This window comes from Thermobia domestica, chromosome 14, assembly GCF_964235325.1.
Source record: "Thermobia domestica chromosome 14, izTheDome1.hap1.1, whole genome shotgun sequence".
NCBI lineage: Eukaryota > Metazoa > Arthropoda > Insecta > Zygentoma > Lepismatidae > Thermobia > Thermobia domestica.
This window is the reverse complement of record NC_137467.1, coordinates 56,238,410-56,250,744: the sequence shown is the minus strand read 5'-3', so window position 1 is coordinate 56,250,744 and position 12,335 is coordinate 56,238,410. Positions and strand designations below refer to the sequence as shown.

General features: G+C 35.6%; 1 protein-coding gene across 1 annotated transcript in view; it reads left to right on the top strand.

The window, feature by feature from the left end:
• Positions 1-7,985: 7,985 nt before the first annotated feature.
• Positions 7,986-12,335, top strand: part of LOC145669678 (beta-mannosidase-like) — an 85,117-nt gene continuing 80,767 nt past the window's right edge. The window contains exon 1 of the mRNA XM_081737934.1: positions 7,986-8,162. Coding sequence (XP_081594060.1) covers positions 8,051-8,162 — 112 coding nt within the window. The 5' untranslated portion in view covers positions 7,986-8,050. The remainder of the gene's footprint in view (positions 8,163-12,335) is intronic.

Below are 12,335 nucleotides of genomic sequence, written 5' to 3'. Positions count from 1 at the left end.
CATACTGACTTATTAATATTTGATTCACAAATTACTGTAGAAGAAGCCTTCATTATCAATATAAGCTAAGAATTAACTTGTAAATGCGGGTCTACTTTCATTTGTTTTCTCCTCTACTAGATATTTTCTTTCTTATTTTGTAATTCTGCAATCACTTTTTTTAATTGTCATTATATTGATTTGCTTCAGTATGGTCCCGTAATTTAAAAATATGAATGCATAAAAACAAATTCCATTTGTTAATTGCTAGTGAAAAAAAAAAAAATCGGAAATCTTATTTAGCGCGAAAAACCTTCTCGTACACTGGAAACCGTGCTGTGTTGCAGAAGCACTGCAACGACCAGTCCCTTTAACTTCTGAGATAGGGGAAATGAGACTTAACATTTGCTCCAATTCCCGCGCTGAAGGAATCTGGTCGTTGTATGCTCGCTGCAACACAATATAAATTAGAGGCTGTGACGGATTATTTTTTGCTTTTTAAAACGGATTAACGGAACGGACAGTTACAGAAGTAAAAAAAAAAAAAAAAAAAAAAAAATGTTATTTAAAGTGTATATATGCGAGTATTAAAAATATTTTTTTCTGTTCTTTACTACTATTGATAATAATATTTTTTTTCTTGAAATACTTTGGTCGTTGCGCAACGCTGCAACACTAACATTAGCCGCCACTGGTTACAGCTATTAATTAATAAACTAAATTATGGAATTACGATTATAAGCAATTCGTGTGTGTTGTTTACTAATATCCCACATAACTTGCTAGCCATATACAAAATTGACATTGATGCAACAAAATTAATAAATCACAGGCCTCCTTACTCGATTTAGTCAGAGATATTAAGTCAGAACTGCTGTAACCTTACCCATTTCGGAGAAAAAGGTGTCTCCAGACGTTTGAACCACTCTATATAAAGAACCTTGTTGCCAATTAGAAATAAAATTTAATGTTAAGGAAAAAATCAATCTATGTAATAACATCTGATATTGCAACGATTTCTAAGTAACGTCATGTCAACAAGTTGAAATATATAAAAGAGAGAGAGAGAGGGAGAGAGAAAGAAAACCTACTCTTTGACCTGGCTTCGATTGAGCAGCTATCTTCAGTTGTGTAAAGAACGCCAGTGAATACAGTTCCAATTTGATTCACAAGATGGCAGTGAAGAATACAAGATGTTTTACTGTGCACAGCGCTACATGGTGCATGTGGGGTAACCGCGAATTATTAGAAATCTCCTATCTACCCAATGTTCATTTAGTTCATTAGAATCACATGCGGTAAGACAATATTGTGTTGTTAATACATCTGTTCTTTCGTTACTCAATTACTCCGGACTATAACTCGAACAGATTTTTTAATTGTTTTTTTCTTTTCGTAGTAGATAGCTAGAGTGATTATCGTCAAGTTCGTTAATGAAGTAAATCCGTTAACGGGTTAATGGATAACAGCGATAATGGTGGATTAATGGTTAACGGTGGCTACTTAAACCTATATCCCATACATATAAGCGATTTTTTATTTTTATTTATTTTATTATTATTATTATTATTATTATTATTATTATTATTATTATTATTATTATTATTATTATTATTATTATTATTATTATTATTATTATTATTATTATTTGCAGCAGATAGCTACGGCAATTACTTCGACCAAGTTCGTTAATTGAGTAAAGCCATTGGCATATTAATGGATACCTCCAACTTTAACGGTAGCTATCTATAGTCCATATTTCCCTTTTAACCAGCATCCTTTTGACAGTACAAAGGCCAATTGGATTGAATTATTTCTTGTAAAGAAATGACCATACCGACACAAAGGGAACGATGGAACGAAAGCGAGTAGTAGGAAGAAGAGTAAAACAACTGGTCAAATCTTTGAAAAATAGAAGAAAATATTGAGAATTGAAAAGAAGATGAAGATAGGAAAACCTGGAAGAAACATTTCCAGGCCGTAACCTAACAGAAAAAAAAATCCTATTAATCCCAGAAACTATCGACAGCTAGAATGTTTAATAATCATAATACTTATGGATAGTATACCGTGTTTACTAGCATAATAGTCGCCTTCGCATATTAGTCGCACCTTAAGTTTGAAGTGAAAATATTCGCCAAAAAAAGTTCCCCGCATAAAAGCCGTATCTACGGAATTTTTGTCTTTGTAAACCAGATTTCCTTCGAAATTGCTTATCTTGCGCGAATCCGAGCAAAAGAACTTTTTGTGTTTACTGATATCGTGACCCATATGTCAAGAGAGATCACGCTACCTACTTCCACCCTCCATTTTATGTTAACACAATGCTGTATGTATCAAAATTCCAAAGTATTTTGCTCATAGCGATAATTGAATGACAGCTGTCCTCGTGTAATAGTCGCAGTTGGAATTTCGCATTAAAAAATTGACACAAAAATGCGACTATTACGCGAGTAAAAATGGCAGTTTGGAAATCTAAAACGGATGAAACGGATTTAAACTTGAGACAGAGATAAACTGAGTCACAAATAATTAATTGTTTGCTTGTAATCAATATAGAAACTAATTTTGTACGTGAAAAGGAACTAGTGCTATAATCCGAGAAGATTAATTTTCCAACGCAACTTCAGCTGCCTTGAGAAGAAAATCTACTCAAAACAATTTGTAACCTTTCAGATAAACAGGAGAGGAAGAAGTGATTTGAAGCAGTGCCAAGGTTTAATGTGACTCGGAACTAAGAACACACAACAAACGTTACACTCCAAAATTGAGAAACTGGTTTCTATTGATTTTGCGAATAGGTTGTAATCGAATCTTCTGTGAAAGAAATAAGACAATGTGATTAATGAGGCAATAGGAAAAACAGTTATCCGTAACTTGTAATAAAAGTGAAACAAAGATAATCATATCTTCATCAGTGGATAAATAACAGAGGAGAATTATAGAGGACATTTAAACATCAGTTAACTTGAACCTCTCTCTATCAAACTCAGCTTTAGTAATACCTTTACATCGTCAAGTACAAGTTTACGGCAATTCTGACTTTCTGACTTGAGAGGTGGTAGGTGAATGAAAATTTGACTCATTACACAATGCGAGCACTCATCACGACTACCATGACTCACTACAAGTGTTGCCGACGAGACGAGACGAACAGAGCTTCCAGGCTAAGCGGTTAGCGTACGCGCCTTTAACGTGGGAGACCCGGGTTCGATTCCCTGAGGGAGCTCATGTGGTTTGGATTCCTCGTTAATCAGTAGATCCCGTCTCATATAGCCTCGCTATTGAAAGAACGTTAAACTCAAAATCATCAATGAGACGAGCAATAATGTTTTCTCGTCTCTTGAAGTGTATAAAGTCTCGTTTCTTTTCACGAATAATTCTTTCGAATTTCGTCTCGATTCTAAGAATTTGTTTCGTCTTCTCTCGAATATTTTCTCGACTCGTTTTGTAAATTAATGCACAAAATCTGTCCTGATTTTTCTTAATTTCATCTGGAAGTTATCAGAATTCTTCTGCGTCATGAGAGCTCCACGAAAGGTAATTTGAACCATAGTTATAATTGGTTCCTCATCTTCAAATATTGACAAATCCTCTTCATTATGTTCGTAAAATTACTTCATCAATGTATAGTTTTTACACGATAAATTATGTAACTCGAAAACAGTGTTTGACTTTTAAGTTTTGAGTGAACTAGTATTGGCCACTAACTAACTAACTAACTAACTCTATGGCCTATGGAACCCGAAGGTTCAATGTCGCGTTCACAAAAGCTCTCCACTGACTTCTATCCTTACCTAACTGCATCCAGTTTCTACTTTGTATTCCTATCTCTGCGAGATCCATCTTAATATTGTCCTCCCATCTGCGCCTAGGTCTTCCTAATGGTCGTTTTCCGATTGGTCTTCCAGTCAAGACTTTGAAAGAGTTTCTACTTTCTTCATTCTAGCTACATGACCCGCTCACCTAAGCCTCCTAGACTTGACGACCCTAACAATGTTGGGTAAACCATATAAATTATGTAGTTCCTCGTTATGAAGTTTCCGCCATTCTCCATTCCCGTTCCTCTTGGGTCCGAATATTCGTCTCAGGATCTTGTTCTCAGATGCTTTCAGTCTATGTTCTTCCCTCAGAGTAAGTGACCATGTTTCGCAACCATACAGAACAACAGGCATGATTATCGTTTTATATATTTTAAGCTTCAAATTCCTCGACAGAGTTCGCGACGACAAGAGATTTTGAACCGAATAGTAACACGAATTCCCTGCTTTTAGTAGACATTTAATTTCTTCGTGAAAATGATTTTCCTCTGTTAATATTGATCCTAGATATTTGAAACTATCCACTTTATGAAAAGTATCATTTACTATTTTAACGCATCTATAATTTGCTGTATTACGGCCCCGACGCACTTGCATGTATTTATTTAGTTTTCTCTGCATTTACTTCTAAACCCATGTCCCTCCAAGCGTTTAATAAGATCTCTGCATTTCTTTCTATTGTTCTCCTATCATTCTCTATTAAATGTATATCATCAACATATGCCGTAACCTGGTGAATACCGTTCAACTCTAGGTCCGGTTGCTATCTTTGATTTTCCTTATCGCGTATTCCAACACAAAGTTAAATAATAATGGCGACAACGCATACCCTTGTTTCAGGCCATTTTCGACATGAAAGCTCGTGGATAAAAAAATTCCTACCCGAACTTTACTTTGGGATTCATTTAAACATATCTTAATTAATCTAATTAGCTTTCTCGGTATTCCAAGTTCTGTAAGGAGATTGTATAATGTTTCTCTCCTAACCGAGTCGTACGCCTTTCTAAAATCAATAAATAGTTGATGTACCGGGGTGTTGTATTGACCAATAGACTCGAAAAAAATTCTCGTCCCGTCTTGAGTCAGGGAATGTACTTCTCGTCAGGTTTTGGAGACAAGAATGATCAATACTATCCACTTACCACGGGTATTTCACGACTTACCGTGACATCTATGCATATTGAGTATGAAAAGAAATTTCTCGTTTTATGTCCCACGATAAGATTATGTGTAGTTTGCCATGGTGTCATTTGCCACAACTCGATTTTGAGTGGGACATGTCCCCTCCAACCTTGGAACTGGTTGGGACTGTCCCTCCCAATAATCCGATTTGAAGTGTGGTTTTTGAAAAAAGAAAGTGATGCTTTGTGTCCGATTGCCACAAAGGAAAGTGAGATGAAGTTGATGTCCCCCAGAATAAGCCTTAAATCTGCCCGCCTCCCAATGTTGGAGACAACTCTACTCCCTGATACCCCACAGGATTGTTTTCCAACTTCACAAATATTTTGAGCATAGCTTAAAAAAAAGGAAACGGTCTTACTTGTCCCCCCCCCCCCCCAATGTTGAAGACAGCTGATTGTTTGCCATGGTATTGTAATTGCTGATTTATCATAGTTTTTTTAAAATCGTGAACACAAAAACAAAATCGACTCCTAAGCTAAGAATTACCGTATGATTATATCATAACAATCAAATCCATTATATTTATAAACGGAATTCACAGTGACGTACGCAAAAATTTATTTCGGGGGTTCAAATCCAATGTCAGGATAAATTATAATTAAAATTTGTAAAATATACCCTACAATTAGACTAAATTTGCAGAAAAGTCAGGATTTCGGGGAAGGAGTGAATCTTAGGACCCACCCCCTGCGTACGGCATACATACAGACAGCCTTTCTGCATCAAACGCATTTGTGGCTTTTGCTATGTTTGTTTAGCCTTCTGATAACATTTCAATTCAATATCGGAATAAAATGCTGCATATTACATTGTTTTATGTAAGAAAAAAGCACTACTTAAATTTTCAACATCGTTTTTCTCCAACTGTATGTTTCAGACTTACGCCCTTATTGCATCAAACTCCTCAATTGAGTTCAAGCACTCGAGGTAATCATTTATGGTCTTAGAAGCCCACCAAATAGATTTCCAAATTAACATGACGTAGTTCGTGTTCGAACGTGTAGCCAACGTTGAATCTAGGACCACCCATAACGCGGGAGGGGGGGGGGGAGAGGGCGAATCGCAACAAATCTCGGAATCGCGGATCTTTGGGAGAGAGAGAGGCGTCATAAAATTATCTTTCTATTAATTTTTCATTACTTTTCTAGAGATTAACTTAAACAAAATTACATTAAATATATGGATGTAAAAGTGTTCTGGAACACCCTTTGTAACAATAAAACAATTTACATCGTTGATAATAATTTAGTGAAATTTGTGTTGTTACTTGGTTATTTTCAAGCCCGCAGACACAATTAAAATACACCGGTGGACGATCTCTTCAAAACCTTTTTTTGAAACAAGATGGAGTATGTACGAATTGAGGCAGTGAAGCTTATTTGAGAAAATCTAGCAGTAAGTCTAGGTAATGATAGCTTCACAAAATACGCAAAGCCAATGTGGTTGTCTTATGATGAGGTAGTAGAAGTGGACGGGCTGATTAATTATTTTTCTAAATTTGAACCATTGATTTTCTTAAACGTTTAAAGGTGAGGAATTGGATTCTACAGTCAGAAACGAACTCCATTGATACCAAAATGAACAACGTTAAAGCTATTAAGGTTGATATAGATAACAATGTAAGGAGGTATGGTCTAAATTAGGGATGGCCAAAATTTTCCGAAATCTGGATTCAGGGAAGTTTATTTTCATGATTTCGGAAAAAAATCCGGATTAGTTTCGGGAATTTAAAAAATATTAGGGAAGGGGAGGGGAAGATATATAAAAATACTTAAAAATGAAAGTGGCTACGTTTGTGGCTTAATGACTCTTGAACCACTCGACCAATTTCGATAAAATTTTCGACATAGATGAGGTTCGAGCCAGGGATGATTTTTATCATTTTACCTTGATGGTGCAACTTACGGCTGTGGAAGGATTAAATATTTCCGAATCGAAGATGGCCGTCAAGTCCGGATCCACAGTCTTCGGGATCGCTGAGATGAACAGTGGCACTTCCCATGCCGTTTAAATCTAAATTCACTCCTTTTATCCCAAATGAAATGTATTCTCACCTTGCGAAGAACAAGTATTCTGCTAGTAAATTACTGTTGTTTAGGATTTGTATCAATTGTTTTTAACTATAAGTAAAGTTTTACGCAGTATTTTTGACACCTACATCAAGTAATGAACAATATATTATATTGTGTAGTCTTTCACTAAAATTGCTTTGCGTGTGTATCAAATTTCTGACAAAATTTATATGAGCAGAAGTGCTGCCATCTGTTTTCGACGTTGTCACGCTTGTTCCGAATATACTTCTACCGATAAAATCTATTCAAAATAGGACAAAAGAACATCAATGATGTATTAATGAAATCACTCCATACTCTTATATGTGACGTGCTTGATTTAACCACTACCGTTTTAACAATTTTATCCAAAATTCGATGAAGTTGAAGGTAAGTAACACTAGACATATATCAAAATTTAACACACCTCGGCCAACACAGAACCATTTTATTGAATTAAACCAGACCTGTGTCAAAATTTAACTCATCTCGGCTAACACAGAACCATTTTATTGAATTAAACCAGACATGTGTTTAAGTTTAACACATCTCGGTCAACACAGACCCAATTTGTTGAATTAACACAACTATCTTTTAAAACTTAAACCTGGTTCTTTTGCTATATTTCTGATTCTTCATCGTTTAGGTTATTTATTAAGACTTAAAAAGCAGGGTCGAGCTTCACAAATGACAATTTGTAAGCCAAGATGAACATAATGAAGAAAAGTACTGATGGAAACTTTTCAGTTTGCTGCAAAGTGGCCTTCCCGTGATGGCAGACTGATTCGGATATGTTTATATATATATGCACATCTTGAATACAGAGAAAAGTAACGACAATTCATGACAATAGAAGAATAGATATGAAATGAAGTTGTTTTCCGACAGAAAATCTTGAGTGGTTGTTTGGTCATCTTAGATAAGAGCCATATTATATAAGATTCGTGATGAAATGGATCTTTTGTTGGGTGTGACGGTTACGTTCTACTTGGTTGCTACCCATCAACAGTCGTAACCATGCATTCAGTGACAAGCGGTGTCTTTTTTGTTTTTCTGTGTACAATAACATTTTGTATTGCTCAAAATAGCCCCATACTGCAAAGTTTAAATGGCGAATGGACAATTGAGAGTAAGTACAATTCTCTTCTAATAATTATAATAATTAGAGCTAGGAATTATAAGTGCAAAATTTTGAAGAGAAAAAAATATAGGCGTTAATTTCATTTCATACAAACATTACCAAAACTTATTACATCATATATATATAAGGGCTCAAAATTCGCTCATGTACTAAAGTCTCCCTAAAACAAGTCCTACGACAACTTTATTAAATACATATATATACACGCGGATCCAGTATATGATCAAGAGAGGGGCTAAACCATAGTTTGCCTCTTTATCGGCAGACTAAAGAAAGTAGAATCGAAGCCCATTTTTATAGAGGTAGTTGATGAGCATTTCAAATTATATGCCCGTAGCCAAACTACCTCTATAAAAATTGTTGCGGAAGTACCGCAGGATTCTGAAACATGGATAATTGGATAGGGCACATACTAGTTCCTAAGTGAAGTCTTGACCCGATTACGGTAGGTCCCATTGTATTGGAGCTATGGACCTTTAAATTTCAGTTTTTCAAGTTTTCGGCAGCCTATAACAGCAAAAGGAAGCATTTGTGCACCTAGGTTGGTCTATACTTTTCATCTTGGAATCACCTCCCAAACGTTGTCGTTGTTGTTTTGAAACACCCTGTATAATGCATTCCTTGGGGAGACACTATACAGGGAGGAAAAAAAGAAAAAAGAAAAGGGCAAGGAAGGAAGTGCTCTAGAACCTGTATGTTAGGTACCATCCCGGCATTTGTTTGGTGTGAATTAGAAAAACGTAGGGAAACCTCGCTCAGAATGGCTGATCTGAAAAATTGTTACATCTCTTCTACCGAGTGTGTTGAAATTGAGAATAAAACCATTAACCTAAAAATTGATACTGTACTAGAACAGTGACTGATTTACGTATAAGCTAAACCAGCTATACCTTAGGGCCCCACTCTCCTGGGGGCCGCAAAAAAGGAAAAAAAGGAATTACATTTCCAAAATATAAGAAAAATGAAATGAAATCTTTGAGATTTACGTCCCACGATTATGCCGATTAGGCTAAAGGAGACGGTGATGATGAGTAATGAATGAAATGGTGGAATGAAGAAAGTGGGAGGAAACGGGAGAGCCCCGAGAAAACCCACGCACACGGTGTTTGTCCACCACAAAGTTCACTTGACGGGGGCTGGGATCGAACCCGAGACCCGAAGCACCAGAAGTGAACGCTCTACCACTGAGCCACCGCGGCCCCAAAATATAAGAGAAACAGTAAATAAGATAATATCTGCATATGGCGACAGTGCGGTGTTTCGTGTTGTTTAAGTCCTATGATGTAAGTAATGGCCTCCCTTCTGTTAGCCTAATTTTTAAAATATCACTAGCTTCTTCATTTCTGTAGATATATATATAGAACGCCTACGTTCATCAGGACACATAAAGGGCCCCATTACCTTCAATAGCTTAGGACCCCACCAGAACTAAATCTAGCTCTGTACTAGAACCAGGGGCGGATCCAGGAGAGGGGCGATCGGGGCAATCGCCCCCCCAGAAGAGGAAACTTTCTTATTATATATATATATATATATATATATATATATATATATATATATATATATATATATATATGTATAAATAAAATCCATTCCAAAGTTTGGAGCCCTTAAAAGTAGCAGTATGATAACTCACCAATCCCCCAGAAGTCGGTCCTGGATCCGCCCCTGACTAAACCATGCCCCTTATTCATGTGTAACTGATACTGAATTATATATTCATTAAGCTCTTTAATATGAGTTAACACTAGCAATGCGGTAGTACATATGAGTAGCAATTAATAAGATATAGCCTAAAATGATCATTACCCCTTAAATTTTAATTTTAGCTTAAGTAAAATATTATACAAATATAACTATATAAATCGATAGATCATACGGGGTCGAAGAAGATAACATGCTTGAGGGTAAATTATCATGCGTAATTTTCGAGAAAAAACGAACATTTGTGACGCTAGAAAGTATCTGTTCCGCTGATAATAATAACTCATAATTTTTATTTTGCTGGAAGATTTTGTTATTTACTTATGTACTGTCAACTAATACCTTTTTGATAAAGTAGATACTTTCAAATATCTAGAATCAATATTAATAGACGAAAAACCATATCTACGAAGAAATTAAATGTCAATTGAAAGCAGGAAATTTATGTTATTATTCAGTTCAAAATCTTTTGTCGTCCCGAATTCTGTCGAGGAATTTGAAGCTTAAAATATACAAAACGTTAATTATGCCTGTTGTTCTGTGTTGTTGCGAAACATAGTCGCTTACTCTGACGGAAGAACTTAGATTGAAAATATCTGAGAACAAGATCCTGAGACGAATATTCGGACCCAAGAGGAACGAGAATGGAGAATGGCGGAAACTTCATAAAGAGGAACTACATAATTTATACGGTTTACCAAAGATTGTTAGGGTCATCAAATCTAAGAGGCTCAGGTGGACAAGTCATGTAGCCAGAATGGGAGAAAGCAGGAACGCTTTTAAAGTCTTAATTGGAAGACCAATCGGAAACGACCATTAGGTAGACCTAGACGCAGATGGGAGGATAACCTTAAGATGGATCTCGCAAAAATAGAAATACAAAGTAAAAACTGGATCCTTTTGGCTAAGGATAGAAGTCAGTGGAGAGCTTTTATGAACGCAGCATTGAATCTTCGGGTTTCATGCTTATTATTAGTTAGTTAGTTACGTACTGTATATGTTGCAAAACACTGTTAAGTAGCAGATTCTTGTTTGTTCCCCTAACATTGACACACACACTTTTTACACACATACTACCTGTAAAATGCTGTTGTTACTATTCATAATATTTTTAAAAATTATCTTCCAATTCTACCATATTACTGTTTGTCTTTTACGAAAAAATAGAAAATATTTAGTTAAGAAGTGCAATTACTGTATTCTGATTTATATAGTGTGTACATAGTTATATACAAATAATGGAACCTCTTAGTTGTTACTACTTTACAAAGGAATAATAACTATATAGATAATACTCGAAATCAGATTAGATTCTTTGCCATTGAATCCATTTGTAACATTGTTCAGACAGACCTCCCATTCTATCTTGAATACAGTAATTACGCAATAAATATCGTTGTGGTTTGATATTGCATTGAAGATGTCAAAGAATTTTTAGATCATCCATTGTCTCTATCACAGAAGACAGAAAAATTTATCTGTAATAAATATATTTACCAGCATCTGACGTTGCAGCCCAAGAAGAGCATTGACCAAGCCTTTAATTGGATGATATGTGGTCAGCACATCAACTTCAATCACTGTCATTTTCGGCTTTTAAGACCAAGATTCTCTGTCTTGAAATACAGATGAAATTTACTAGTGAAGGAACTACTATAGTAAACTCTCTTTCGCTATAGTTCATAAAACGATATAAGCTAGCCAGGTGTATTCTCTCAATTGGGTGATGCATGGTCAACGAATATTCTCCCAAAAATCTTGAAACATGTTTCTTTTTATATTTAATGAGGAGTTTACAGCATACTGTATACAGTATACTGTGTTTCATCTTCGTAACTTGACGAGCTCGTGAGATTTTCCTAAATTTTTTACAAAAATTATGATACCACCATCCTCCTTTAGAATAGGCATTTGGATTAATGTAACACGATTAAAACCTATTTTAGAGTAATTGATAACTATATGCAAAAATTCATTTCAGATGGTTGAGCCACTTTGGTGTAATTTTTTCCCCACACAAGATTACTTTCTCTTTTGTATATTATACATGTTCACGTGTGACTTCCTCCTGTTGCACCACTTTTAATGATTGTTTTTGTTTGTCTGAAAGAGTATACATTCCGGTGCTGATATGAATTTCATTAAGATGTATTAACTGTCTTTGGAGCTAATTATAAACGCACCTCAATGTGCAGTAATTAACCGACTTCAATTATGTATTCTTTTTTTTTAGTTTTAAAGAGTGTACTTTCTAGCTGGTTCCATATAAATTTTATCAGGATGTGATGAGAGTTTTTGGAGCTACACCATAAAACCTACAATAGCTAATAATGTTAATACCGTCTTTATTTTTACCTATAATTCCGTAACGCGTAGAGTGGCCTTGCATAGCGTAATCGAAAACGCTTTTGTCTTTGGTGCAACCGGTCACAGGCTCGATTCCCGGTGGGGGCACTC